Raw genomic sequence first — 25,596 nt, forward strand, 5'->3', positions numbered from 1 at the left:
TGGGGTGGTCCTGTGCAGGAGCAGTCCCAGGGCAGAGGCAAGGCCAGCTTCCCCCGCGGCCTGGCACGAGGGTCTGAATGGAGTTTTCTGGGGAGGGTCTGAGGGCAGCAGGGCACAAGGGTGCTGTGCTTGTCAGGGACATGGCATGGGAGGAGAGGGCACCCTAAAGATCAGCCCCCAACGACATATGCCATGTGTAAGGGGATGTAGCTCAGTGGAAGAGCGCCTGCTTTGCATGCAGGAGGTCCTGGGTTCAGTCCCCAGCATCTCCAGCAAGGACTTTTGTGCCTCGCTGTGTTGTCTTCCCAGCAGATATAAGGGTGGTGGAAGTCCCCTGGGTGAGCCTGGGTCTCTGATTGGGAGGCTGCTTCCTGCCGTCCATCAAAAGCCTCATCAACTTCCTCTTCCTGAGCTGGTGGCTTGTTGTAAACACCTACAGCAGTGTCTGCCATGTTAGCCTGCCTAGTCATCCTCACCCATAAGCTCTGGACTCACTGTTCATCCACCCCTAGCCTTCCATGATGGAACAAGTGGCTGGGGAGAGAGCGGGAGAGCAGTGGAGGTTGTCTCCCTTGACTTCAGTAAGCTTTTAAACACTGTCTCCCATAGCATCCTCATAGGCAAGAAGTGTGGGCTAGATGAGCGGCCAGTGAGGTGGCTTGAGAAGTGACTGAACGGCAGAGCTCAGGGGGTTGTCATCAGCAGTGCAGAGTCTAGTTGGAGGCCAGTGATGTCCCTCCAGGGCTCCGTACTGGGGCCACTCTTCTTCAACTTAGTCGCCAGGGACCTGGACGAAGGTACAAAGTGCTCCTCAGCAAGTGTGCCGACGATAATAAACTGGGAGGAGCAGCTGATGCATCAGAAGACTGTGCTGCCATTTGAGAGACCTGGAGAGGCTGGAGAGGTGGGGGGAGTGGAACCTCATGAAGTTCAACAAGGGCAAGTGCACGGTCCTGCACGTGGGGAGGTATAACCCCATGCACCAGTGCAAGCTGGAGGCTGAGCTGCTGGAGAGCAGCTCTGCGGAGAAGGACCTGGGAGTGGTGGTGGACACTAAGTTGACCATGAGCCAGCAATGTGCTCTTGTGGCCAAGAAAGGCAGTGGCAGCCTGCAGAAGGGACGATTGAGAGGGGATCTTATCAACGTGTACAAGTACCAGAAGGGAGGGTGTCAAGAGGATGAGGGTCACACTCTTTTCAGTGGTGCCAAGCAGCAGGACAAGAGGCGGTGCGCACCAGCTGAAACACAGGAAGTTCCACCTGTGTGTGAGGGAAAACTTCTTTTTTGAGTAACGAGCACTGGAAGAAGCTGCCCAGAGAGATTGTGGAGTCTCCCCCAACTTTCTCTGAATCTGCAATTTTCTGATTGTCTCAGTGCCCCCCACCCCCTAAGTCTGGCTCTGGACAACCTGCCAGAACCATAAGTTCTGGTAGGGCAGATGTAATGATGGAGTGGGGCAGTCACAGATGCCTGCGACCCTCTTTGGGTCCCTGGCCAGTGCAGTACCAGCAGGGTTTGGTCCAGGTCTTTGCGGCCCCTTCTCATCTCAGTCCACCCCTCCTGGCCCTTTCTCTTCCTGGCTTTCATTTTGTAAGATCAATAGATGTTTTAGGAGGACCCAGAGAGTGGTGAGCAAGTGGGGCAGATTGGCACTGTACTAGAGGAGGTCCTGGTGCAGAGGGGACAGGGAGGAACCACCCAAGCTGTGGTCCTGGCTGTGGGCAGTGACAGCTGGGAGGGCTGTGGGTGCTCCTGGGTGCCAGGTGCTGCTGCGGCACAGCGCAGGGCTGCGACGGAAACCTTTTGAAGCAAAGGAGGACTCCAAAGCACACACCCTGAGTGCCCCGTTCAGCCCCATCCTGCTGCAGGGCCAGCCCTGGCCAGGGCCCTGGGGGTGATGGGGGCCGTGCCTCTCTGTGACACGGGCTGTGGTCACAGGAGACATCCTGTGTCACAGCCACAGTTGCCCTCCCCCACCCAGACCCGGCCTCTCCCCACATGTCCCAGTGAGGCTGGTCTAGCGCAGGCGCTGGGGCTGCTCTCGGCACCTCTCTGCTGCCAAGAGCTGCCGAGCCTGAGCAGGAGCCAGGGAGCGGAGGTCAGGGCAGTGTGGGGTTGTACAGAAGTGTGCAGGAGGAGGAGGAAGAGGAGAGGAGCTGCTTCCTCATCACCTGCCACTGCAGGGGTGACCCAGAGCACGCAGGATCAGGATGGAGCTCTGGGACGCTGCCCATGGGAAACGGCGTGGACAGGGGGTGCCAGCACTCCCCAGCTGGGGTAAGGCCTTCCGGAGATCCTCCTCAGGTCTAGCAGGGATCCTCCCCAGGTCTGGCAGGGTATCGCCTGGAGGCAGTGCCCACCTCAGCCCCTGCAGGGAATGGGGCCTTGTTGGGGAGGGGGTGCTCTTGGAGGACGCTCGCACTGCTCATCCTCCGGCTGAGGCAGGTACGGAGCAGCTGAGAGCTGCCCCCAGAGCATGACGGGTCTTTCCCTTCTCTTCCAGAGCAGCTTGCTGTCTGGGAAGAGGTGTCTGACTACATTGTGCGGCAGCTGATGCTGAACCAGGTGGGTGTGCCTTGCGGGGCCTGCCCCGGGAAGCCTTCTCCTGGAGCTTGTGTGTCTGTGGGATGACTTCTCTGCTTTGACTGGCAGAGTTGAGAGGGTGAAGAGGAGGGGGATGAAAGCATCTGGAAAGGTCTTCCAAAGAAGGGCCCCAAGGTTTCTCCAAAGCTTTGTCCAGCGCTTTGTCTGTCCCCTTTGTACAGCAGGATGGAGCAGGGCACCGAGCACCATCCCCACGCCCTGACAAGTGCCCGGCCTGTCCAGCTGCCAGTCTCATCGTTCTTCTCTTCCTTCCTGTTTGCAGGGAGTCCGAGTTATTCGCCTTGGCACATTTGACGTAGTAACCGAACAAGTCGGTGGTGGGAAGCATGCTCTTCTCACTGTTCGCAGGCCCGTGTTCCATCTGTCGCGGAGTATTGCAGAGCTTCCCGGCCTCGCCTATGACCTGGCCTATGCTCCTGGTAAGAGGAGAGGCTGAACCGCTTGCTTCCCCTGGGGACATCCTTGGGGTGTGCCTAACTGCTGGGCAGCAGTGACTGTTAGGAAGCTAGAATTCCTTCAGCAGCTGTGGAGAACAGCTTCAGGGGGTTTTAAAGCACCAGGACAACATCATGCACATTACAGTCACACTCCCTCTCTCCCAGACTTGCTTTCACAACTGTCAACAAGCCAGATGTCTTGGGGCTGCTGCTTCTCTGCTACTGACTGCGTTCCCCTTCTGCTGCTTCCCAGGTCATAAGCTCTCCGAGCCCCTCAAGTACGCTCACATAGCCTCGGCCCTCTCTGTTCCTCGGAAGACAGTGGAGGCGTGCATAGAAGAGACCATGCGGCTTTTCTCCCGCTGCCTGCAGAGCGGGAAGAACGTGGCCCTTGTGCTGAAGGGCCTTGGCACACTTGTAATTCAAGGAGCAGCTGTGAAAATGAGGTTTTGCAGGGACTTTCTGAAGAGGCTCAATGGGACAGAGCAGCTGCTCGAAGCTCTTCTCGCGGTGAGTTCCCCATTCCTCCAGCACTACCTGTCGTCCTCTGGAAAGCACCAGTGAATGCAATGCTGTCAGCCTGCTGTGACCTATCCAGGTGCATGGAGAATCCCAGCTGAGAGTAATGTCAGCTCCCGGGACAGCCGGTCTTGAGCATCCAGAGGACTTGGCAACAAGGACGGCCCTGGGAATAGCTGTGCTGGCTCTGCCCCAAAAAATCATCCAGTCCCAGAGCTCATTTTCATGTGCACGAGGGAAAAGTCCCAGAAAAGGGCCGGTCCTGTGTGCTTTTTCCACAGAGACTTCCCTCCTGACAGAAAGCCATGGTTTAGTGCTGCTTTGTGTCAGGACCACATCTGAACCCATGTCTCCCTGGACTGTGTCTGGGACAGTAAGGCAGCGAGTTCAGCACTTTCCCCTGATGCTGGGTGACACTATTTCTGCATGTCCCTTTGGGAGCTCGGCCTGATGCCTCCATGGGACATTTTTGCCCTAGGGTGGAGTGAGGGCAAGGGAGTGATCCCTCCTCCCCTTGCCTGGGCCAGCGGGCATGTGAAGCAGCTCCGTGAAACCTCTGCTGACCTCAGTGCTCTCCCTTTGCAGCTGGAGGGCCTGAGTGTCTTTCATCTCTCCCATGGGGCAGCTGCTCAGAATATTGGATCCCCCTGGTCCTCTTGCTCTTTGGCATTTCTACCTCTGTCTCCAAGTAGGTTTGTTTTTGCAGGAATCATTGCTCGCCCCACTCTCTGGACACGAAGCAGAGGCTTAGGCAGACCAAGGCCCCTGTGCGACCAGAGCCCTCTTGCTGCTCTTGCTGTGCTGGTCTAGTTGTGTTGAGCAGCTCTTGCCAGGGCCCTGGAGTCTCGCCACCATGAAGGGCATCTTTCTGTCCAAATGTGAGCATTTGCACGCTGCTAGTGATGGCTGCAGCATGTCGCAGAGAGAGTCGTTGGAGCCCAGTGGCCTTGGCCAGGTCTCTAGTGCAGCCCCGTCCTTCAGCGTGGTCCTTCAGGTGCAGCAGGAAGGCTGAGCTGTGAAAGGAGGCTGAGCTGAGCCTCCTCTCATGGGTTAAGGCAGAGATGCAAGCCGGCTGCAGGCCAGACCTCTGCACTAGGCAGGACCTGGTCTCCTGACTGCATCTCTCGATTCTCAGCCTTGCAAAAAGCCTGGAAGTCTTCTCACCCTTTCTCCTCCATTTCCTGTAAGCTGCTCTGCTGCACAACTGAGGGGCTGCGGAGAGGCACAGAGAAATTCCGTGTTTCAGAGGCAGCTGCTTCTCTGAGCAGTGGGAAAGTGTGCTGCCCTTGTGCGCCCTGAGACAACTGTCTTGGCATCATCTCTCGTGTGTCTCTCCCCTTTGCAGATGCCAGAGATGAGGGATTCAGTCCTCTCAGGCTCCGAAACTGCTGCTTTGCAGACCCGTTCTGGTCGTGTCATTGTCTTTCCTGAGTGAGTACATTCACTTCTTAGCCCCGGCTGGCGAAGCCAGCAGCTTCTCGGGACTCGTCTGGTAGCCCTGTGTTGCCAGTGCTTGTGAAAGCTGCTCAGGAAGTCATTGGAGAGGAATACTTTCCAGTGTGGATCAAAGTGCAGGTTCCTGCTGGTCACTGGCTCAGGATGTTTTCTTGTCTTCTGTGAGACATGCATGAATCAAATGTGTGCTGAACATGTTGTCTTGAGTCAAATGTCTTCTGTGGGGAGGCCTGTCTAGGGCAAAGCGAAGCCTGTGCGCAGTGGGGTTGTGGAGAGCTTTGTGCTGGCTCCCATCCTGCTCAGTGTTTTGTCCCATTAGTTGTCTGGGAGATGGTGGTTCCTTTTTGCAGAGGCACGGAGATGAGATTTGGAGAGCCTGCAGGTGATACGGTGGGTGAGAGGGGCATTAGAACTGGTGCTGCCAAGCACCCCTTCTCACAGGAAGGCTAGGGAAGCTCTGCAAGAGGCAGAGAAGGAAGCTCCTGCCCCTGCAGATGCTGGAGGTCTTCAGCATGTCTCTCAGCTTGCTGATACACTCCTCCAGCATCTGGCATGTTCTGCCTATTGTGCTTTGGACAAAGAGGGGCTTCTTGGGAGCTCCCTAATGCCCCTGTGTCCCCATTATGGACACAAGGTGCAAAGGAAGTGTGGTGCCCTCCCTTTAGACTGGCAGCTTTTTCCTCTTTCCAGGTACAATGCTGACAGTCCATCTAGAAAGCCCCCTGTGGCACCTGCAAAGCCCCCGCAGGAAGAGGAGAAGGCAAAAGAGGACACCAGGGCCAAGAAAGGTAATGGGAACGCTGGATCCTGGCAGGGGTTTGTGCCTTCTGCTTCCGTCCTCTTTGGCCAGGCAGTGGAGGCAAGGCGACAGTGCCATGGCTCAGGTAGCATCAGGCACCGGAGGTGACGCTGCGTTCCCAGTCCGGGACATCTGGAGTGATTCCTGAGGGAACACGACCTCCCGGCAGCCCAACACTCCCAGCTGCAGCTGATGCCTCCCAGATAAACTTTCCCCCTTTGCCACGGCACTCAGTGCTCTGGGGTGCACTGCAAAGTGTTCTTGCGCTGGAGGTGTTGGTGCAGAAGGGAGGCAAAAGTTAGCACTGTCCTTGTGCAATGTGAATCCTAAATTGTGCCGGGAGCTGCAGGTCACAGAGAGGCTGAGCTATTTCATGGGACCAGTGAGTTGTCATTGAATGAGAAAAGCCCCTGAGAGTAGGTTGGGAAAAACAAGGCAGAGAGAAGCCAGTGTGCGGAAGGGCCAAAGACCACCCAGGAAAGAAGGCCTAGAAGGAGTCATCTTGAGGCCTCACACTGTTATCACAGGCTGGAGCACATCTGAAGAGCCTTCCCATTCCAAAGGCCTCCTCAATGCTGTCCTGAAGTGTTTTCTTCTCTCCTGCTTACAGGAAATCTTCCCGCCAAGCACCTCCCCCTCAGAGCGAGGCATCCTCCTGCCAAAATAACAGCTCCCACGAAGCAGAAGGGGAAAGGGAAGAAAGCAGAGGACAAAGCGCCTGCTGGCAGGTGAGAGCCATGGAGGAGTGGGTGAGGGTGAGCCTGTAGCCTAGTGCATGTCTGGGGGAGATGTTTCCTCTGCACACAAGGTTCACAGCAGCTCTGAATGTCCTTTATCACATGCCCCGGGGACTCCTGAGCCCTCGATGGCGAGAATGCCTTGACAGCCCTGACCACTTTCTCCTTCTTTGACCCTGCGTCTCCAGGAACAATCTGTTCTCCATGCCTAAGCACAGGGCACTGGGGACCACCAGGCCATTTGTAATACATTTGGCAGGATGGGGTAAGGGTGTCTCTTGGAGCCTGTCTTGGTAGAGAAGGCTGCTCCTCTCCGGGCTGCATCCAGAGCGAGCCCGTGTCTGGGCACGCAGAGCGTTCCCGAGGGCACATCCTGCAGCCCCGGGCATTTCAGCTGGGGGTGGTCTCTGTCCCTGTGGGTGTGAACACAGTCAGCGGAACCCATCTCCTTCTCTGGCAGAAGGGCCTTGTGCCGCAGAGGCAGGTGCCCAGCCAGTGAGTGCAGGACAGAGACCCAAGTGCCCCTGTGCTCCCAGCACCTGCCCACAAGGTGTCTTTTCAGGGGGCTCCCGGCCATCGCAGGCAGCTGCTCCAGGAAGGTGGTGCAAGGCAGGACAAAGGGCAGTGCTGAAGCCATGCCCCCACCGGAGAAACTGGTGAAGAAAATCCAGAGGTGGCCAGGAGAGGTGCGTGCTACAGCCTGAGGTCCTGCTTGTGCCACGGGGACGTGTGGAAAAGCGCAGTCCTATGGGCAGTGGGTAGGAGAGATCCCTGCCTGCGTGTTCACTTGGCCAGTGACCAACCACATCTGGGCCTTGCTTGAAAAGGTGCAGGTCACCCGCTAGTTCTGGAGGGCATTTGTCCCTCCGGCATTCTCAGGAAGCACCTCAGAAGCCCCTCTTTGGCCCTTTTTCCTGTGGGAAGGTACCTGCTGGGCCTTTCAGGGAGAGGGCATGGGCAGTTTCCCTTTAGTTCTGTGATTATTGAGCTCATTGGTGAGATCCAAACTGGGATTTTGAGACCTGCCCCTATGAGCTTCGGGGCGTAAGAGCGCTGCCGGGAAGGCTCAAGCCAAGCGGCAGGAGAGAGGATGAGAAATGCCCTTTGCGCCCTGGGAAAGCACAGATGCCAGCAGTCCTCTTTGCCGTTTCTTTTCTGTGGCCCTCCAGGTGGAATATCACTTCCAGATAATGGGCGAGGGCGTTCTTGTCTTTCCTCCCATCTGAAGCCCTGTGAAGATTTCCCCTTCTGGAGTCCTTGGCTGGAGACCCAAGCAGGCAACAGAAGAGAGAAGAGTGCTTTGGGAGAACTCCCCTGGAGAAAGGCTGGCATTTCCTCCAGAGCTTTTTTCCAGAAGCATCTGTAAGAGGCAAGGACCCATCAGGAAGGGGGCTTCTGCTTCCATTGACAAGCAGTTAGTCTTCTCCAAATTTCCTTTTTTTTTGGGGGGGGGGGGTTATTTATTTCTTAATAAAACTTTTCCTGAACATTGCACAGAGATTTGACTTTTGCGTTTTCTGTCCCCTCACGACCAGCTCATGGCACCAATGCCTCCATCCATCCTCCCCACTTCCCTCACCCAAGCCTACTCCCCCATCTGGCTGCCCAGCCCTGCCCAGCCAGCTCCAGCTCCCTGTCCCTGCACAGAGGGAGAAGCCCTGCTCCTGCCGCCCCACAGCAGCTCTTGCTGCTGCTGAACCCTGCTCTCCCAGCTGGAGCTCAGCTGCGTCTACCACCCACTGCGTCCCGCTGCGTCTCCAGTCTCAGCCTCTCTCCAGCCAACAACTCAGGCCAAGGATCAAGCACAGGCTGGGTGGTGAGCGCTGTCCTCTCCACCCACGTTGTGCTCAGGGCAAATGAAGCACTGTCCCGGCTACAGGGGTCTCTGGCAGAGCCGCCTGCACAGCAAGCATAGCTCTGAAGTGCTCCCACATCCCTGCACGGTCACGGCAGCAGGGACTCAGCTGGCCCCTTTGGCTGCCCCATGGCACTGCTCCCTCCCTTCTCCCCATTCAGGAAGCAGAGGTACAGACATGACCACCCAGCACGGGCACACGCTGGTCCCTCTCCTGTCCTTCCTACCAGGGATGGGCATGGCACAGCACAGCTCAGCTCAGCTTCAGCAAGACACACATGCATCCTCCGTGCTGCTCTCCTGGTCCCCTGCCCATCCCATTTGGTCCAGAGGGACATCTCCCAGGAGCGTGCATGTGCTAGCCTCCAGCAGATGTGCTGTCCCAGAGCCACCTGGCCAGGGCTGGACCTCTGGAGAAGTGGGGAGGGGAATTTTGCCTTTTCCCTCTGGGTTTCCCACGTCAGTTCCTGGGAGTGGAAAAGAGCATTCCCTGCGAGCAGGGGAGGTGCAGGGAGTTTACCGCTCATGAAAGAGCAGGGAGGTGTATGGAGGTGGCATCACATGAAGGGGCTGGTGAAGACGGGGCCATGAGATGCTTTGGGAACACTCTTGGGTTCCATTTGTGTCTGCTGAAGATTGCCTTTCTGCTCTTCTTTGCGGAGGACAGAGGGCAGAATGGATAGTATTCACTAAACCCTGATTTACTCTCTTTTAGCCCTAGCAAAGGGTGTGCCTTCTGCTTGGTGCTGATCCTAAACACTTCTGATTCCTCTCCCCATTCCCTCCCGGTGAGCCTCCCCATCCCCCCACCCCCAGCAAGACCTACCTCTGCACACACACACAGGGGTGAAGGGGAAGGTCAGTGGCACCAGCCCAGCAGCCGTGACCCCCCTGCTCACAGCAGCCCTGCCTCAGGACACAGGTCCTTCCCTGGGCCCTGGGCCTTCCCCAGCCTCCGTCAGACCCCTGAGGTTCCCACTGCTTTGTCTGGGATCCTTCCTGGGGACTGTGAGCAAAAGCCAGGGTGCCGAGCAGCACAGTCCCCCAGGCACCCCACCACGGGGGCACCATCCCTGGGTGGGCTCCAACCAACAACCTTTCTGTTAACAGCCGAACGTGCTGCGTGCTGTGCCACAGAAACCCCCCACCTGGGGTTGTGCCGGGGGCTCCAGTGTCAGCACTGTCCTGGTGGTGTGGGCATGGGAACATCCCTGAGCCCAGCCCCATGCCCAGCCCCAGGCAGGGGGATGCTGCCCTTTGCCTATGGCCGGGTGCTGGTTGGCAGTGTGGTGCAGGGGGAGGCCTGGAGCCTGGCTGAGGGGCTCTGGGCAGCTCCCTGCCCAGCACCAGCTCTGCCTGCTCCCATGGTCCTTCCACCACACAGTCCAGTTCATTGTGAAGGGGGTGCTCTTGGAGTACGCTTGCATTGCTCATCTCTTTGGTTAGGCATGTGCACTTTGGTGTGTGTATGCACACTGTGGGGTGTGTGTATACTACGGTGCATGTGCACACTTTTGAGTAAGTGAGTACTTTGCACGGTGTGTGCACACTCTAGTGTGTATACACATGCTGAGTTCCTTCTGCATTTTAGGTGCTGTCAACCCCCTCTTTGCCCTGAGGCTGCTCTCTCCTGCCCAGCCATGGCCTCTGAACACACGTCCTGGTGAGGCTGGGGGTGGCCAGGCACTGCGGCTGCTCTCAGTCCCGCTCTGCTGCCAGGAGCTGCCAGGCCTGTGCAGGAACTGTATAGAGGAGGCTGGGGCAGTGTGGGGCTGTGGAGAAGTGTGCAGGAGGTGGAGGAGGAGGAGAACAGCTGTTTCCTCATCACCTGCTGCTGCTGCGGTGCAGGTCCTTCCCTGAGCCATTCACTGGCCTGCGTCAGACTCCTGAGGTTACCACCGCTTTGGCATCAGATATTCCTGTGCTGGTCATTTTGCACCAAAGATTTGGGAGAGGCCGAAGGCAGCAGGCTATTGCTGAGGCCTGGTGAGTGCCTTGCCCCCAGCAGCTCAGTGTGCTCCCATGGGACAAACCCTGTCTGAAAGCGGCTTTCAGAGCTGCCCTGGGATAGCTCTTTCCCTCCTCCCCTGCCCCAGCGGAGAAGATGTGCCCAGCTCCAGAGTGATCCCCAGCCCCAGCATGCCAGAGGGAAGCTTCCCTCTCCCAACCCACCCTGCTGGTGCCAGTCCAACCTCCAAGGCTTCAGCACAGACCTCCAGGAAGCTGGAGCTGCCTTGGGCCTCAAGGCAGTCTGGTGGCAGGAGGGATAGGCATGGGCACAGCAGCAGCAGTGCCAGGAGCTAGGGGAGGAGCAGGGCAATTGGGGTGGAGACCCCTGCCCTTGGCTACATAGCTGGGACACTGCATGGCTGATGCCTCTGTGGCCAGCCAGGCTCCAGGTTTGGGGTGGATGGCAGCTTGAGGATCATAGCACTGGGATTTTAATGGACTTCCAGTGCAAGCATGGCTGTGGTGAAGGCAAGTGGGTAGAGCCAGGTACATGCAACTGCAAAGGATGGGGGTGGAAACGGCAGTGCGGAGCTGGTGGAGGCCCTCCCTCTTCTCCCTGTGAGAAAGAGAGTCCTGGAGAGATGGGAGAGGAGCACAGGGCAGGGTGAAAGAGGCAGACGGAGCCACTTGGGGTGCATCAGGGAGTTTTCCAAAGCCCCAGGCTCTGCCAGAGACCTATGAATCTCCGCCCGACACTCTCCCAGCAGCGCTTGTTCTGTCCTGCTCTACTGGCTCTTGGCCCCACACCAGCCATACTGGAGCAGAGGCTGATGAGCTGGAGGTGCCTCTGGGAAAGCTGTGCCAGCCCCAGGCAGCTGGCCCTGAGCATGGGGCAGCCCAAGCCGCTCCTCATATGTCCCATCCTGCTTGGAGGGCAGCATGCGAACCTGTGAGCAGCCTGTTCCTGCCCAGGGGGACCTTTCGCAAGGGAGGCAACTCGACAGCTGTCGCACTGCAGCAGCACCCACTGTGGCCCCTGCCTGGCCTCCTGCCTCCTTTGCTTCTGGCTCCCAGCCCCTCTCTTTGCACTGCACGGACCAGCTCTGCAGGCAGCAGCTCAATGAACTCTGCCCCTCCCCACCTTTCCCCACACCGAGGATCTAGCCCCAGACAGGCAGCAGGATGCCAGCCTCCCCTCAGCCCACCGATAGGCTCCCCCAAGCCCCTTCTCCCTCATGAGGTTGGTGGAGCTGAGCTGGCCCGGAGTGGCCAGCCAGCACCAGAGCAAGGACAGGGCAGGGCGGGGAGCACTGGGGCAGGGTGAGCAGCCCAACTTGGGGCCCAGCAGCTGGCCGGGGGAGGACGGAGGCCACTGAGGCCTGAGGATGCTGCTCTGACAGCAGCTCCATGCTGGGAGTTTTGGGGTTTCACCCTGTACAGGGAGCAGCCTGTGGTGGGGCCATGAGCAGAGCGCTACCCTGGACCCAGGCTCTGTCCTGCTCAGAGGTAGAGGTGCATGAAGGAGTGTGGGGCCGGCCATGGGCTCTGCCCCTTGCTCATCAGTAGTGCAGCTCACAAGACAGGCGGAGCCTGGCTCTGTGCTCAGGGTCTTTCCATTCATGCAATCGCAGAGGAGTTTTACTGGGAAGGGTCCTCAGGGCATTTCCAGTCCCAGAAAGCAAAGGAAAGTGCATATGTCCAGTTCCTAGGGTGCCTTTAGAAATGATCCCTTTCATCAGCATATGTGGAAATATGCGATTAGTGAGATTACATCCACAGCAAAACAGGCAGAGCAGTGGTAACACGAGTCAACGGCTGTATTCTTCTCCTGAGACTCATACCCTGCCTGAAAATTTACATTAGTTCCTCATGGGGAACACTGACATTTATATTAAAATCATTCAGTCATCTTAGCTGATGAGTGTGTGTTCTTGTTTGGCAAATGTTGAAAATGGTTCTTCACCTTTTCAGGCAGAGCTCAGGCATCTCACTGCAAGCATCCAGGGGCCCTTGGAGAGGCTCTCGTATATCTGAGGTACCTGCCCGGCCCTGGCAGCCCTCCCAGAGGACCTGCAGAAGATCAGAGACCCTTGGAGCCGCAGATGGAGGCAAGGCAGAGGGGAACAAGGCACCTCCACTGGCACTGACATCCATGACCCTGTGACTGCACCCCACCTCAGTTTCACTTTCCTTTAAAAAGGAAGAAAATTCCCCCCCCCCCCAAAAGACCAGTATATTTAAAAAAACGACAACAAAGTGAAGGACAATAAGAACACAAAGAATTTTAAAACCTGAAAAGTGTAACAAAACCCCTCTTCACCTGAGATCATTTTCTGAACTTCCTGGCTCCAGCCGCCAGGCTCCTGGTTCCTGTCAGGGAGGGAAGCGCCGGCCCCGCCCGCGCCGCCCCCGTCGCCTGGCAACGGCGCCTCCTGCTGCCCCAGCCCTCTGTGCTGCCTGTCCAATCAGCTAGCGCGGGGAGGCAGAGAGCCAATGAGTGCCTGGGAGGGGCGGGCTGTGCTGTGAGAGACATGCAGAGAATCACAGAATGGGTAAGGTTGGAAGGGAGCTCTGGAGATCATCTAGGCCAACGTGCCTGCTCAGCAGGGTCACCCAGAGCAAGTCAGACAGGGTTGCATCCAGGCGGGCCTTGAAGATCTCCAGAGAAGGAGACTCCACAACCCCTCTGGGCAACCTGTTCCAGTGCTCTGTCACTCTCACAGTGAAGACATTCCCCCTCATGTTCAGGCGGGACTTCCTGTGCTTCAATTTCTGCCCATTGCCTCTTTTTCCTGTCACATGGGAGTACTGAAAAGAGTTTGTCCCTGTCGCCTTGACACCCTCCCTTCAGGTACCTGTACACATTGATAAGATCCCCCCTCAGTCTTCTCCTCTCCAGGCTAAAGAGGCCCAGCTCTCACAGCCGTTCCTCGGAGGGCAGGTGCTCCAGTCCTCTGATCATCTTTGTAGCCCTCCGCTGGACTCTCTCCAGTAGCTCCATGTCTCTCTCGTCCTGGGGAGCCCAGAACTGGACACAGTACTCGAGATGAGGCCTCCCCAGGGCTGAGTAGAGGGGCAGGATCACCTCCCTCCACCTGCGGGCAACACTCTTCCTAATGCAGCCCTGGAGGCCATTGGCCTTCTTGGCCACAAGGGCACATTGCTGGCTCATGGTCAACTTGTTGTGCACCAGCACTCCCAGGTCTTTCTCTGCAGAGCTGCTCTCCAGCAGGTCAACCCCCTGCTTGTACTGATGCCTAGGGTTATTTTTCTGTAGGTGCAGGACTCTGCACTTGCCCTTGCTGAACCTCATGAGGTTCTTCTCTGCCCAGCTCTCCAGCCTGTCCAGGTCTCTCTGTATGGCAGCACAGCCCTCAGGTGTGTCAGCCACTCCTCCCAGCTTGGTATCATCAGCAAACTTGCTGAGGATGCACTCAGTCCCCTCATCCAGGTCATTGATGAAAAAATTGAACAGGATGGGACCCAGTACTGAGCCCTGGGGGATGCTGCTAGCCTCAGGCCTCCAACTAGACTCCACGCTGCTGATGACAACCCTCTGAGCTCTGCCTTTCAGCCAATTCTCAATCCACCAAGGAGAGCACCCAATGGCATGCCCCTGTGGGGCTGTCTGTGCTCGCCCACCCGGACCAGCCTGGCCTAGCACCTGCCACCTGCGGCTGGGCTGGAGCTCTCCATCCTTCGGTGACAGGCGTAGGGGTCCGGGTTTCTCCTGAGGGCATTGGGAGGGTTCCGGGGGCCCCAGAAAACACACCGAGGGTGCTGTAGGGGAGACCGGGCTCACCCAGTGTGTATTTTGTGGTGCGTGGAGAACTGAGTGCCTTTGCGCGGTCGGGCACAGTCATGTTGCTCATCTCCCAGCACATCTCTCTCGCCCAGTGCTGGTTTCAGGCCTCATTTGTGTCCCAGCTCTGCCAGGGCTCAGCTTGGGTTCACAGCCAGTCTGTCTGCACATGCTGTGGCCTCTCTGCAGCTCCACATCACCTCAGTGGACATGGGGATGGAGCATCCCAGTGGCGGAGTGGTTTCCTATTGCCCCTGCCTGCACACATGCCGCTGAGGGACAGAGGGATGGAGGTTGTGGTGTATTACCTGAGGAGCCATCGAGGAAGACCTTGCCCCCTGCCAAGTCCTTCCCTCTCTGGCAGCACTGAGCCCAATCTCTGCAGAAGGAAGAGAGAGCAGTATAACCATCGGAGCCCCCTGAAGTGGCCTCTGGAAAGTGTAAGCCTGGTGCTAAGGTAGAAGGAGCTCTTCCTCCCCCCCAAAAAAAGTTGAAATGTTTTTTGAAAATAATAACCATTGCAGCATTTACATTTCCATGTATTTGTTTAAATTGATGAGTATTCACATCATGTAATCGATGGTTATAGCATTTTCTTAACGTTCAAAGAGGAATATTGAGATGTAGCTTAAGAATGGGGCAGATGAGGACCCCAAGGGAAACAGACCCCGACCAGAGGGCTGGGGGCACAGGAGGCCCCTGTGGCCCAGCCAGTTCCCACTCCTGGCCCACCTGCTGGGCACAGCAGTGCAAGGAAAGTCCCTGGCACCCGGCCCCATGTGGACGGCTGCTCGTCCACTGCTGGCCCTAGTGGCCACAGACCGACCTGCCTGCTGGGGGCACAGAACCACCCGCACTTGGCTCTGGGGAGTCTCCTCAAATCCCCCCAAAGGCCTCGTGGTGCCGTCCTGTGGCTCAGGGGGCCATGGGGGCCAGGCAGGTATGGGGCAGCAAGGACCAGGCCCTGCCATAGGAACCTGCTACCTGCTCCCCACCCTCGTCCCAGATGATGTTGGAAGAGAGACCCTGCAGGGTTCAGTGAGTTCCCAGTCTACACAGAGCTCCCTGCCCGAGACCTCCCCAGCAACACTACTCAGCTCTCTCTAGAGAACATTATACACTTCTATTTTTGCTTTTGTTATTACATACATGTTGCAATACAAAGTAAGGGGGTATAGTAAAGTTTACAGCATAGTTTAATCTGTCAGACTACTGTACAATTTACACAGAAATTGTATCTATTAGAAATCTGCATGTAGTATATTACAGACTTAGGAGCCCATTGCCTTATGAGCCTTTTGCCTTATAGCCCTTTTGCACTGCATCTTGCCTCTCTTCTCCATCAGAATTTTGATTTTCTTTTCCTCTCTGGTGACCCAGTTGATGGCTGTGAACTACTGCGGGGGATGACGCCTGGCTGTGCTCTGTCCTCCTGGTGGTCCCTAAACTCAAAATCCAACACCACTTGTCTTTTGAAACTAAAGACAGTGGCACATTGGGGGTTACAACAGTTGTTTCTGACTTAAATTCCTGGGTTTGTCAAGAGAAGACTCAGCTAGGGCTGCAGGCCCATTTGATGGCAGCAAAAAGCTTGGGTCCCTGTTCGCATCTTTATGGGGAGGGTTATTCTCCCAAGAGAGAAGCCTCAGCTGCAAAGGCAGCTTGTTCTTCAGGGAAGGGGTGAATGCACCACATGTCTGTCCCAAGGCTGGTCCAAAGCTGGATTCAGAGTGAGGCAATGGAGAATGTAGGAAAGGATGGGTCTCCTTGGCAGGGCCATGAGAGAGGGCAAGATGATCTTCTCTTCTGCCCAGGCTGTGGCTGCTATGATTAAGCTGTTCTGGTGCAGGAGCTGAACATGACATTGAGCTCGCCCAGGAGCCCAGGACTTGTGCCCAGTGGCAGAGCCCAAACAAAGCCCCTCCTGCTGAGGTCTGTGGCCTCAGCTGTCTGCTTAGGTGATACTTGGGCACCGATGCCACTATTCACCATGTCCTGCTCTATCCGGGTATCTGATGTGGTCCTCTTGGCCCTCTTTGTTGCCTGAAAAAGGAAAGGAGGCATTTGCAGGTAGAGGGATGAAGCCAGCCCTCGTCCTGGGGGAGGGGCTGGCAAGTGGCATCATCGCTGCGCTGCTGAGCAGGCTCCCATCTGTCCCCAGTCCCTTTTCTAGGGGAGAGAAATGAGGGCAGAGGAGAGGCATCTCTCATCTCTGCTGAGAGTTCAGCTATAGCATCTGTCTCTTCCCTTGGCTCAAGACCAAGTTGGAAGGTTTTTTCCCTGGAGCTTTCCATTGACAGCAGTGTCTTTCCCAGGGTGAAGAGCAGCCTGGCAGGTGGCAGAAAGCTGTCCCCAGCACTGCCACTATCACCCCTGGCCAACAGATCTGGCCCAGCTCCCCGTAAGCCCATCTCCCTGCTCTCAGGATGTGGAGAGAGATGTGCCTATGTCCTGCCTGCCTGCTCCCGACATGGCAGTGATTTCCCCGTGGGCATTGCCAGGGGCTGCTGCTGGTGCCAGGCACCTAGCAGCATTTGCGGGAGGGGCTGCTTGAGCACCAAAGCCAAAGATGCCACAGTGCTGTTAGGGTTCCACCTGGCCTCTTCCTCCACCTAAGACCTGGGGATCAATCACAGGTAGGGGCAAAGTTGGGGTGGGGGGTATTGTGCTGAAGGGAGCTGCTTTCTCAGCTCCCAGCCTGTTTCCTCCAGAACAGAAGTCATCCAGCCACACCTGCTGCATTCTGAGCCACCTTCTGCCTTGTGCTGTCTTTTGGTTAACAAGGTCTTCAGGAGTGCCAGCCCAGATTTTCACTAGGGAGCTCAAAGGCTCCTTCCTGAAAGACCTCCCTGTGACTGTCCAGGATTCTGCTAGCAGTGCATCCTGGATCCTTCCAGGGAAACTTGAACAGGCATTGTATCGTCCCTTCCCATCCTGTCGCACTGGCATAGACCAGCTGTCCAGGTGCTGTGGGCAGTGGAGAGAGTTTTGCGCCTCAGACACACTGACACAGGCTTCTAGACGTCAGTGCAGATCCTAGGTCAGAGCCCCATGAGGCAGACGATGTGGTGGGACCCACTGTGCCCCCCTTCAGGGCCCTTCATTCAGATACACCAGGAAAAGGGCCTTGGTCCCGTTTCCCAAGCCAGGAGTGGGGCCGAGCTGCCAGCACACTCTGCTGCCCTGTCCCAAGCCCTCACCAGCTCTGCTGTCTCCTATGCAAAAGGCAATCTACATCACTGCTTTGTGTGGAGCCTCTGTGGGGTCTCGCTGGCTGCAGTGGTAGGTTTTGTGGGCAGCACCTGCAAAGCCAGGAAGGGCAGATTGTCACAGGACATCAGCAGTGGAATGAGGGGGAGGTGCTGGGGCATCCTCAGCAGCACTGGGAGGACAGGACTGGTCCCACAGAGGACATGGGCATTCTGGACACTCAGGTCCTGCTGAGGGTGCATGTGTGTCCCCTCCTCAACTGGGAACGGCTGATCACGGTCATGCTGTGGGGTCCCAGTGTGACACCAAACAGAGCAGCCCTGGTATACTCAGTAGAATGCTGAGCTGTCTGGGTGCAGAGGAGGTTTGGGAGGAACTGGCAGGAAACCTCATCTTCCTGTATCCGCTCTAACACTCAGCTGTGCAGAGCATGAATTGCTCTTGGTCAAGTTGAGGGCACCCAGTACAAGAGGGTCCTTCTGCCCGCTGCAGCGTTCCAGCCTGACACTGGGAAGGGGTGAGCCCTCATATCAGGAAGGGCCTGGCCGCATCACCCTGAAAGAGAGCTCTTCCCCATGTGCATGGAGCACTCTGCCAGGGTGGGCTGTAGCGTTGACTCTTGCTTGCTGTCGAACAGGGAGACCACCTGCAGAACCTGGATTTTTCTCACTCTGGCATGGGCTGTGGGATCTTGGCAGCACTCTCGTAAGAGAGACCCTCCAGTCCTCTAATCCTCTTCGTGGTCGTGCACTGGACTCTCTCCAATAGTGCCATGTCTCCCTTGTACAGAGGAGCCCAGAACTGGACGCAGTATTCCAGATGCGGCCTCACCAGGGCTGAGTAGAGGGGAGCATTACCTCCTTGGACCTGCTGGCAACACTCTTCCTAATACACCCCAGAATACTGTTGGCCTTCTTGAACATAAGGGCACATTACTGGCTCATAGTCAACTTGTTGTCCACCAGGACCTGCAGGTCCTTCTCCGTTCCAGCAGGTCAGCCTCAGTCTGTACTGCTGCCTGGGGTTATTCCTGCCTAGGTGAAGGACCCTGCACTTGCCTCTGCTGAACTTCATGAGGTTCCTTTCTGCCCAACTCTCCTGCCTGTCTAGTTCTGCTGAATGGCAGCACAGCCCATTGGTGTATCAGCTGCTCCTCCCAGTCTGGTATCATCAGCACACTTGCTGAGGAGGCACTCTGTCCTTTCATCCAGGTCACTGATGACTAAGCTGAAGAAGACTGGCCCTAGTACGGAGCCCTGAGGGGACACCACTAGCTGAAGGCCTCCAACTAGACTCTGCACCGCTGATCACAACCCTCTGAACTCTGCCATTCAGTTGTGAATGCACCTCGCTGTGCACTCATCTAGCCCAGGCTTCCTAAGTTTACCTGTGAGGATGTTATGGGAGAAGATAGTGTCAAAAGCTTTGCTGAAATCAAGGGAGACAATATCTGCTGCTCTTCTATCATCTACCCAGCCAGTCGTTCCATCACAGAAGGCTGTCAGGTTGCTTAAGCGTGATTTCGCCATGGTGAATCTATGCTGACTACTCCTGATGAGATACAAGGAACCTCATAATCAGCATCCAAGACATGTGCCTGCTGCTGGTCTATCAGCTACTAAGGCAGGAGTGTCCTCACACGCCCATGCCCCAGCCATGATGCTGCTACTAGCCTATCAGAGGCTGAGACAGAAGTGATCTCATAAGCAAGAAAGGAAACTTGGTCCATGTGAGAAGCTGAAGGGTCATGAGTGTCCACACGAGCTTGGTAGATGATTGTAAGGTCACCTCTGTCTGAGCAGCCCATAGGTCTGCCCTTGGCTCATGCCTCAGGTAACTGTTTGTGTGGTCAGTTCTGTGCGAGGACCTGATCGGCCACCAAGAGGCGCAGGGCTAGGGTGTTGATTGTGAGGTCATTCAGAACATGCTGAGGTCATTTCCGTAAGGGAAGAGGAAAGAGCAGCAGCAGGCCCATTGGCTTGGTAGGTGATTACAAAATCAGTTGTATCTGGTGAGCTAGTAGGCCACCAGGAGGCTGATATTTTTGTGACATTTTAATGAGATTGTGTCTCAGAAGCTCCTTGAATGGGAGGAGGCCCTGACCTGGAGGTGACTTTGTGACTTCTGTCTCTGCAGGTGGTGGACCGGGAGCAGGAATATGGATGGGAAAGTGGTTGTGAGGTCACTTCTATAGGTGAAGCTGATGGGAGCACCTGACTGCTGTCTGGGATGAGTGGTTGCGAGGTCCTGTCTGCCTGAGTAGCTGATAGGCCACCAAGAGGCATAAGATTGTCTGGGTTTGGGAAGTGAGGAGGAAGGTTGTCCATACATGTCTCCTGTCAAAACTACTGCTTTTCCTCCATGCTCAGACTTCATTCTGGCAGAGACACTCCAGGTTACTATGATCTGGAGAGTGTGGCTATCACTTTCTCTGTAACCCGAAAAGTAAAGAGAGCTTAAAAAGCAGAAGCCCTTTCTTTTTCAGGTCTTCATTGACAGCTTGCTCTTGTAAATACACTCCTGAGACCTCTCCCATGAGCCACCCAAGAACTGAAGAAAATCAGGGGGAGTGAGAAGGGTTGCTAGGGCTTTGAGTATTTTAATGACCCGTCAAGTGTATTTGGTGCTGATCCAGAGCCTCAGGTACTGAAAGGAGACTGAACAAACCTCTCAAGTAGTTAAAGTCAGTAGCAAATGCCAAAGTTTCTTGGAGCATTAGTGAGTCCCACTGAGGGCCATTACTCAGAAAGCCTCCCCAGGGGCCGATTACACCCAAAAGTTGGAGGCACTAGCTGCAAGTAGGCAAGGGAAATGTGCAGGTGGCCCCAATGTCATGCAAAGCTGGGTGAGTTTTGTCAATCAAAATGGCCAGGCACTGACACCCTGGCCCTGGGTAGGGTGATGCTTTCCCTCGCACTGTGCTCAGGCCTCTTCCTAGGGCAATGTGAGTGTGGGGGTGCGCCATACCGAGAGCAGGACAATGGTACAGCACCTCCTGGGTTTCCCGGGGACAAGGAGGCAGCAAGGCCTCAGTGCCGTAAGGAAACCACCTCTTCTCAGAGGCCTTAGTGGCAGAGACAACAGCCATAGCCAAAGGACAAAGACCTCAGTTCTGCTGGGAGCTTTCAGCCTCGGCTTTCACCCTTGGTTGTTTCCACCACAGGCTGTCCTACGCTGTCTCATACCTCCTCCTCTTTCCTTGCAGACTGTAGACACCCAACCTGCTTCCTCACCTCACTACCACTGCAGGATCTCTCTGCCTTTACTGATGTCTCCCTGCCCTCACTTGCTTTTCCTTGAAACACAAAGCCAGTAGCTGGTCACAGACTCCCTCAGGGTGACCTGTTGCACTAAAGCACTACACTTCAGGTGACATTTCTTTTCCTGAAGTCACATCTGCACGTTACAAGCTGCAGTTTGTAGTTGTTTCCCCTTCTCATGCTGTTTGCCAAAACCAAGAAAAGCTCCATCCTGTCTGAAACTACCTTTCAAGCAGTCTCTCCTGAAGAGTTTGGACCCTGCCCTCACAGCCCTCTAGCTGTATGAGTGGTCCCACCACATCTCAGTTCCATGAATCCATGCTGACTACTCCTGATCACCTTCTTTTCCTTCTAAGCATGATCATATGCTTAGAGGTGACCTGCAGGGTGAGCTACTCCATCAGCTTTCCAGGGATGGAGGTGAAGCTGACTGGCCTGTAGTTTCCTGGGTCATCCTTCTCACCCTGGCTGAAGACTGGAGTGTCAGTGGCTTTCTTCCAGGCTGCAGGCATCTCTCTGTTCTCCATAATATTTCAAGGATGATGGAGTGTGGCTTAGCAGTAACATCCACCAGCTCCCTCAGTACTGGTGGGTGCATCCAATTGGAGCCCATGGATTTGTGGATGTTAAGTTTGCCTAAATGTTCTCTAACCTGATCCTCCTCAACCAAGGGAAAGTCTTCCTTTCTCCAGACTTTCTCTCTTGTCTCCAGAGTCTGGAGGGGTGTAGTTCCCATGCTGTGTCTGCTAGAGCGGTGGTTGTGCTGGACACCCCGAGCATCTGACATGGTCCTGCTCATCTATTTTCTGTCACTAAATCAAGTGTCTGCCCTGAATTACATTAACTATCTGCAATGTAGAGATGTGCACGAGTCTCAGCTTCCTAGAGAGCAGAGCTCTAGTCATAGTAGGCATCCAGTGTCATTTCGGGGAGCCAAGAAAATTCCTCACCTGGCTCTCACCTCAGGCTCTAGAAGGACACGGGGCTCACAGCTTATCCTTCAGAGTAGGTAGACACTGTCACGTATCTTGGATCACTGCTGTCTCTTCATATTTCACAAGGTGCTTTTGTCTGAACAGTTGATTCCCACCCTCCATCTCCATTGATAATAATAAGAGTGTAGACAGGGAGCTTGCATGCAGACATCTGTGTTGTTCACAGTTCAGTGTGGGCAATGAGAATGCCACCACCTGTGTTTTGTGGAGTCCAAAGGAGGGATCTGAATCCCATTCCAGACCAGGGACTTCTAAAGGGCATATGATGCCTGGATTGATTCATCTGAACTGTACCTGAGCCATGGGGAAACAAACTCCCTTCTTGTCCCTCTTGGGGTGTCCTGAGCTGAGAATAGAGTCTTCCAGAGTGGGACATTTCCACCTCTCTTAGAAAACCATCCCCTGATGTGACAAATTACAATGCTGGAATCGGTGTCTCTTCAGTCTCTCCTAGGGAGAGACTAGAGATGATTGTTTCAGTCTGCTTCAGTGAACATTTCCCAGGAGGAGGGAGTACGAAGGACAGATAAAGTCACACCTTCAGCTGGGCAACTATTCCCAAGCAGGGCCAGGCTCCTGAGATGGAGGGATGAGCTCATGGCAATGTGGCAGCACTGCTGAGAAGCAACTCTGCCCAGGAGCAGCTCCTCTGCATACAGCAGCAGGGCTGCAGGTGTGCACTTGCCAGGTGCCCAGAGGAGACAAGCAAGGTGAGCAAGATGAGTGAGACAGAAGGAAGTTAAAGGCAATCAGGAGTGGGAGGACAGCTGAGAGCTCACTGGGAGATAAATCTTTGCCGCCCTTAACACAGTAAGTCTGTGGCTGCAGGGCAGTGCAGGTGAGGTACCGTGAGGCTTTCTCTGAAGCTAGCACATTCCATGGCCTATAGGATCTTTCACAATGGGTATCCCCATTTTTCTGGTGTGGAGCAGCTGGTGCCTCAGAGCAGGGATTCCTAGGGACCCTGTCAGAGGGACAGGGCATCCTGCTTCCTTCTTCCAGGGATGCTGCAGGGCTGTGAAGCCAGGGAGTGCACTCAGGTCTGCCCAGGGCTGTAATTCAGAGCAGTGTTTCTGCACGACAGGGTGCAGTGCGCCCAGGGCAGTGACTCTGCCACCTGCGAGGGTCAGCACTCAGCGTGCCCAGGGAACTCCCCACAGTGCTGTGGGGAGGAGCTCTGGGTGGGAGGATCACACCCCTGCAGGACAGGTTATTCTGCTGTGGAGGGGATGCTGCCTGGGTCAGGGCTGCTCACAGCTCCAGCTCACCCTGCGAACATTCTGGAGGGGGGTTTCCAAAAGGAAGGTCAAGGCAGGGCATACTTGAAAGGGAAGGGACATCCATGAGTCTCTGCCTTCAGTCGTATTGTCTGTGGGTGGGATGAAATGTTGCTGGATCTGTCAGATTTAGACAGGCAACTGAGGCTCCAAAACTTGACAGTGAGCGAGCTGCAATTCTGGAGGGAACTCAGCAAATCTCTTCATCCACCCCACAGCCTACAGACAGAACGAGCATCACCTTTCCAGCCTCATCAGGGTATATCTCACCTGCTCCTTAGCCCCTGTGTCACTGAGATGCCCCTGGGCAGTTGCCTGCCCCTGGGAGGTGTCTGCAGGGCAAGGTTGAGCGCCCCATGAGGGGAATGGGGTTTGTGAGCAGTGACAGGAGAGAGACGTCCCTCCCTGCAGGGATAGCTCCAGGCAGCAGTCATGGTCAAAGTGTGGGAGGAAACTGCAGACTTCAACATCTCCTCTTCTCACCCATCAGCTCACCAAATCACAGAATGGGTAAGGTGGGAAGGGACCTCTGGAGATCATCTAGTCCAACCTCCCTGCTCAAGCAGGGTCACCTACAGCATATTAGACAGGATTGCATCCAGGCGGGTTTTAAGTATCTCCAGAAAAGGAGACTCCACAAACACAACCCCTCTGGGCAACCTTTTCCAGCTCTCTGCCCTCAAGCCTGTAGGATCCATGGCATGAGGTTTTTCCTTGGCTGATGGACACCCAGGAGAGAAGAAAACCCTGAGTGTTCCCCTGAGTCTCCATGTTCCTGCCTCCCTCAGAAGAAATGCCACGATACTGCCCTGTATTTCCCTACCTGTCTATGCTGTTCTTGTCCTTCCACTTGGACTCCCTGGGCAGGAGTGTTTGAGATGCAATTCAGACACTGACCCTGCAGGTCCTGCCATAGAGATGCATATTTGAGAAAGGTAATCAAGTCCCCCTCCAGCTTCTGGGGCTCTGGGCAGTGCTGGGGCGGGGGGAGGAGCAGGGGAGAGGGGCTAGCAATGAGCCAATTCTCTCTTCAGAACATCCCATCCTTAGGACCTTTAACCATTTGACTGTGGGATATCTGGCTGGGCTGCAAACCAAGGTGGGGACAGGTGATACATGTTTTTGGAGGGGCAGAGTACTAAGAAATAGAAAGTTTGGCCCAGAGAATTCTGTCCTAACTTGTCTATGTCTTGTCTTTTTGGACGATCCCCCATGCCTAGGGGGAGCAAATGTCCAACAGCAGCTCCTTCAACAGGTTCCTCCTCCAGGCATTTGCCAACACGCGGGAGCTGCAGCTCCTGCACTTTGCGTTCTTCTTGGGCATCTACCTGGCTGCCTTCCTGGGCAATGGCCTCATCATCACAACCATAGCCTGCAACCACCGGCTCCACACCCCTATGTACTTCTTCCTCCTCAACCTCTCCATCCTTGACCTTGGCACCATCTCCACCACTGTCCCCAAGTCCATGGCCAATTCCCTGTGGGACACCAGAGCCATTTCCTACTCAGGATGTGCTGCCCAGCTCTTTTTTCTTGTCCTTTTCATTTTTGCTGAGTATTTTCTTCTCACTGCCATGGCCTATGACCGCTATATTGCCATCTGCAGACCCTTGCACTATGGGACCCTCATGGGCAGCAGAGCTTGTGTCAAAATGGCAGCAGCTGCCTGGGCCAGTGGTTTTCTCTGTGCTGTCCTGCACACTGCTAACACATTTTCAATACCACTCTGCCAAGGCAACATCCTAGAGCAGTTCTTCTGTGAAATTGCCCAGATCCTCAAGCTCTCCTGCTCAGACACCAGCCTCAGGGAAGTCAGGCTTATTGTGGTTAGTGCCTGTTTAGTCTCTGGGTGTTTTGTTTTCACTGTGCTGTCCTATGTGGAGATCTTCACTGCTGTGCTGAGGATCCCATCTGAGCAGGGCCGACACAAAGCCTTTTCCATGTGCCTCCCTCACCTGGCTGTGGTCTCCCTCTTTGTCAGCACTATTACGTTTGCCCATCTGAAGCCGCCCTCCATCTCCTCCCCATCTCTGGATCTGGTGATGGCAGTTCTGTACTCTGTTGTGCCTCCAACAGTAAACCCGCTCTTCTACAGCATGAGGAACAAGGAGCTGCAAGATGCAGTGAGGAAGCGGATCAGGTGGGTACAATGTCGGGAGCAGTAACTGCCCTATGTGCACCTCTTCCCCATTTCCAGCGTATTTGGCATCAAAGCAATGTGTTATTCATTTTTTTATTATTTACACTCCTGCAAAAAAAAAAAAAAAAAAAAAGAAAGAAAGAAAAGTGCTATTTGTCCTCTGGAATCTCTCATTTGAATCTGACCCAGCAATTGTGCTGAAGGAGGAAGCCAGGCTTCCCCCTTCATCAGCAGGGAGGAGGGAACCTCAAAGGCATACTAGTCTGAGCTCCCTCGGATGCCCCAGTGCAACGAGTAGAGTTTCCCACTGCAGTGTCTCTTTCAGCAGTGATACCAAAGGAGCTCGGGGGGAAGAGTCAGGCTTGCGCAAGTACAGATGGGTTGACAGCATGGGTCCCATGTGCATTAGGAGAGCTCAACTCCCCTGGCCACAGTCAGAGTGTGATCTCACATGCCTCTTCTGCAAGGGTGGCAGGCAGCTATCACAGTGGGCCAGTCCCTTCCCTCTACAGGGCTGCAGTGCACAGAGCAGAAGTGGAGGAGCGTCTGGATGCA

The 25,596-nt window shown here is 55.4% G+C and overlaps 1 protein-coding gene and 1 non-coding gene across 2 annotated transcripts; both read left to right on the forward strand.

Moving 5' to 3' along the window:
• The first annotated feature begins 200 nt into the window (after positions 1-200).
• TRNAA-UGC (transfer RNA alanine (anticodon UGC)) lies at positions 201-272 on the forward strand. Its single transcript has one exon. It is a non-coding gene; the product is annotated as a tRNA-Ala (tRNA).
• Positions 273-24,130: 23,858 nt separating this feature from the next.
• LOC134154347 (olfactory receptor 14C36-like) lies at positions 24,131-25,066 on the forward strand. The gene has a single exon (XM_062601097.1). It carries the CDS (start codon positions 24,131-24,133, stop codon positions 25,064-25,066), a length of 936 nt encoding a protein of 311 aa, XP_062457081.1.
• Positions 25,067-25,596: the final 530 nt, after the last annotated feature.

Source organism: Rhea pennata, unplaced genomic scaffold, assembly GCF_028389875.1.
Source record: "Rhea pennata isolate bPtePen1 unplaced genomic scaffold, bPtePen1.pri scaffold_26, whole genome shotgun sequence".
NCBI classification, from domain to species: domain Eukaryota; kingdom Metazoa; phylum Chordata; class Aves; order Rheiformes; family Rheidae; genus Rhea; species Rhea pennata.

Bases quoted from the DNA above. Each gene is read 5' to 3' on its own strand.
- LOC134154347 (XM_062601097.1), top strand. From the start codon at position 24,131: ATGTCCAACAGCAGCTCCTTCAACAGGTTCCTCCTCCAGGCATTTGCC.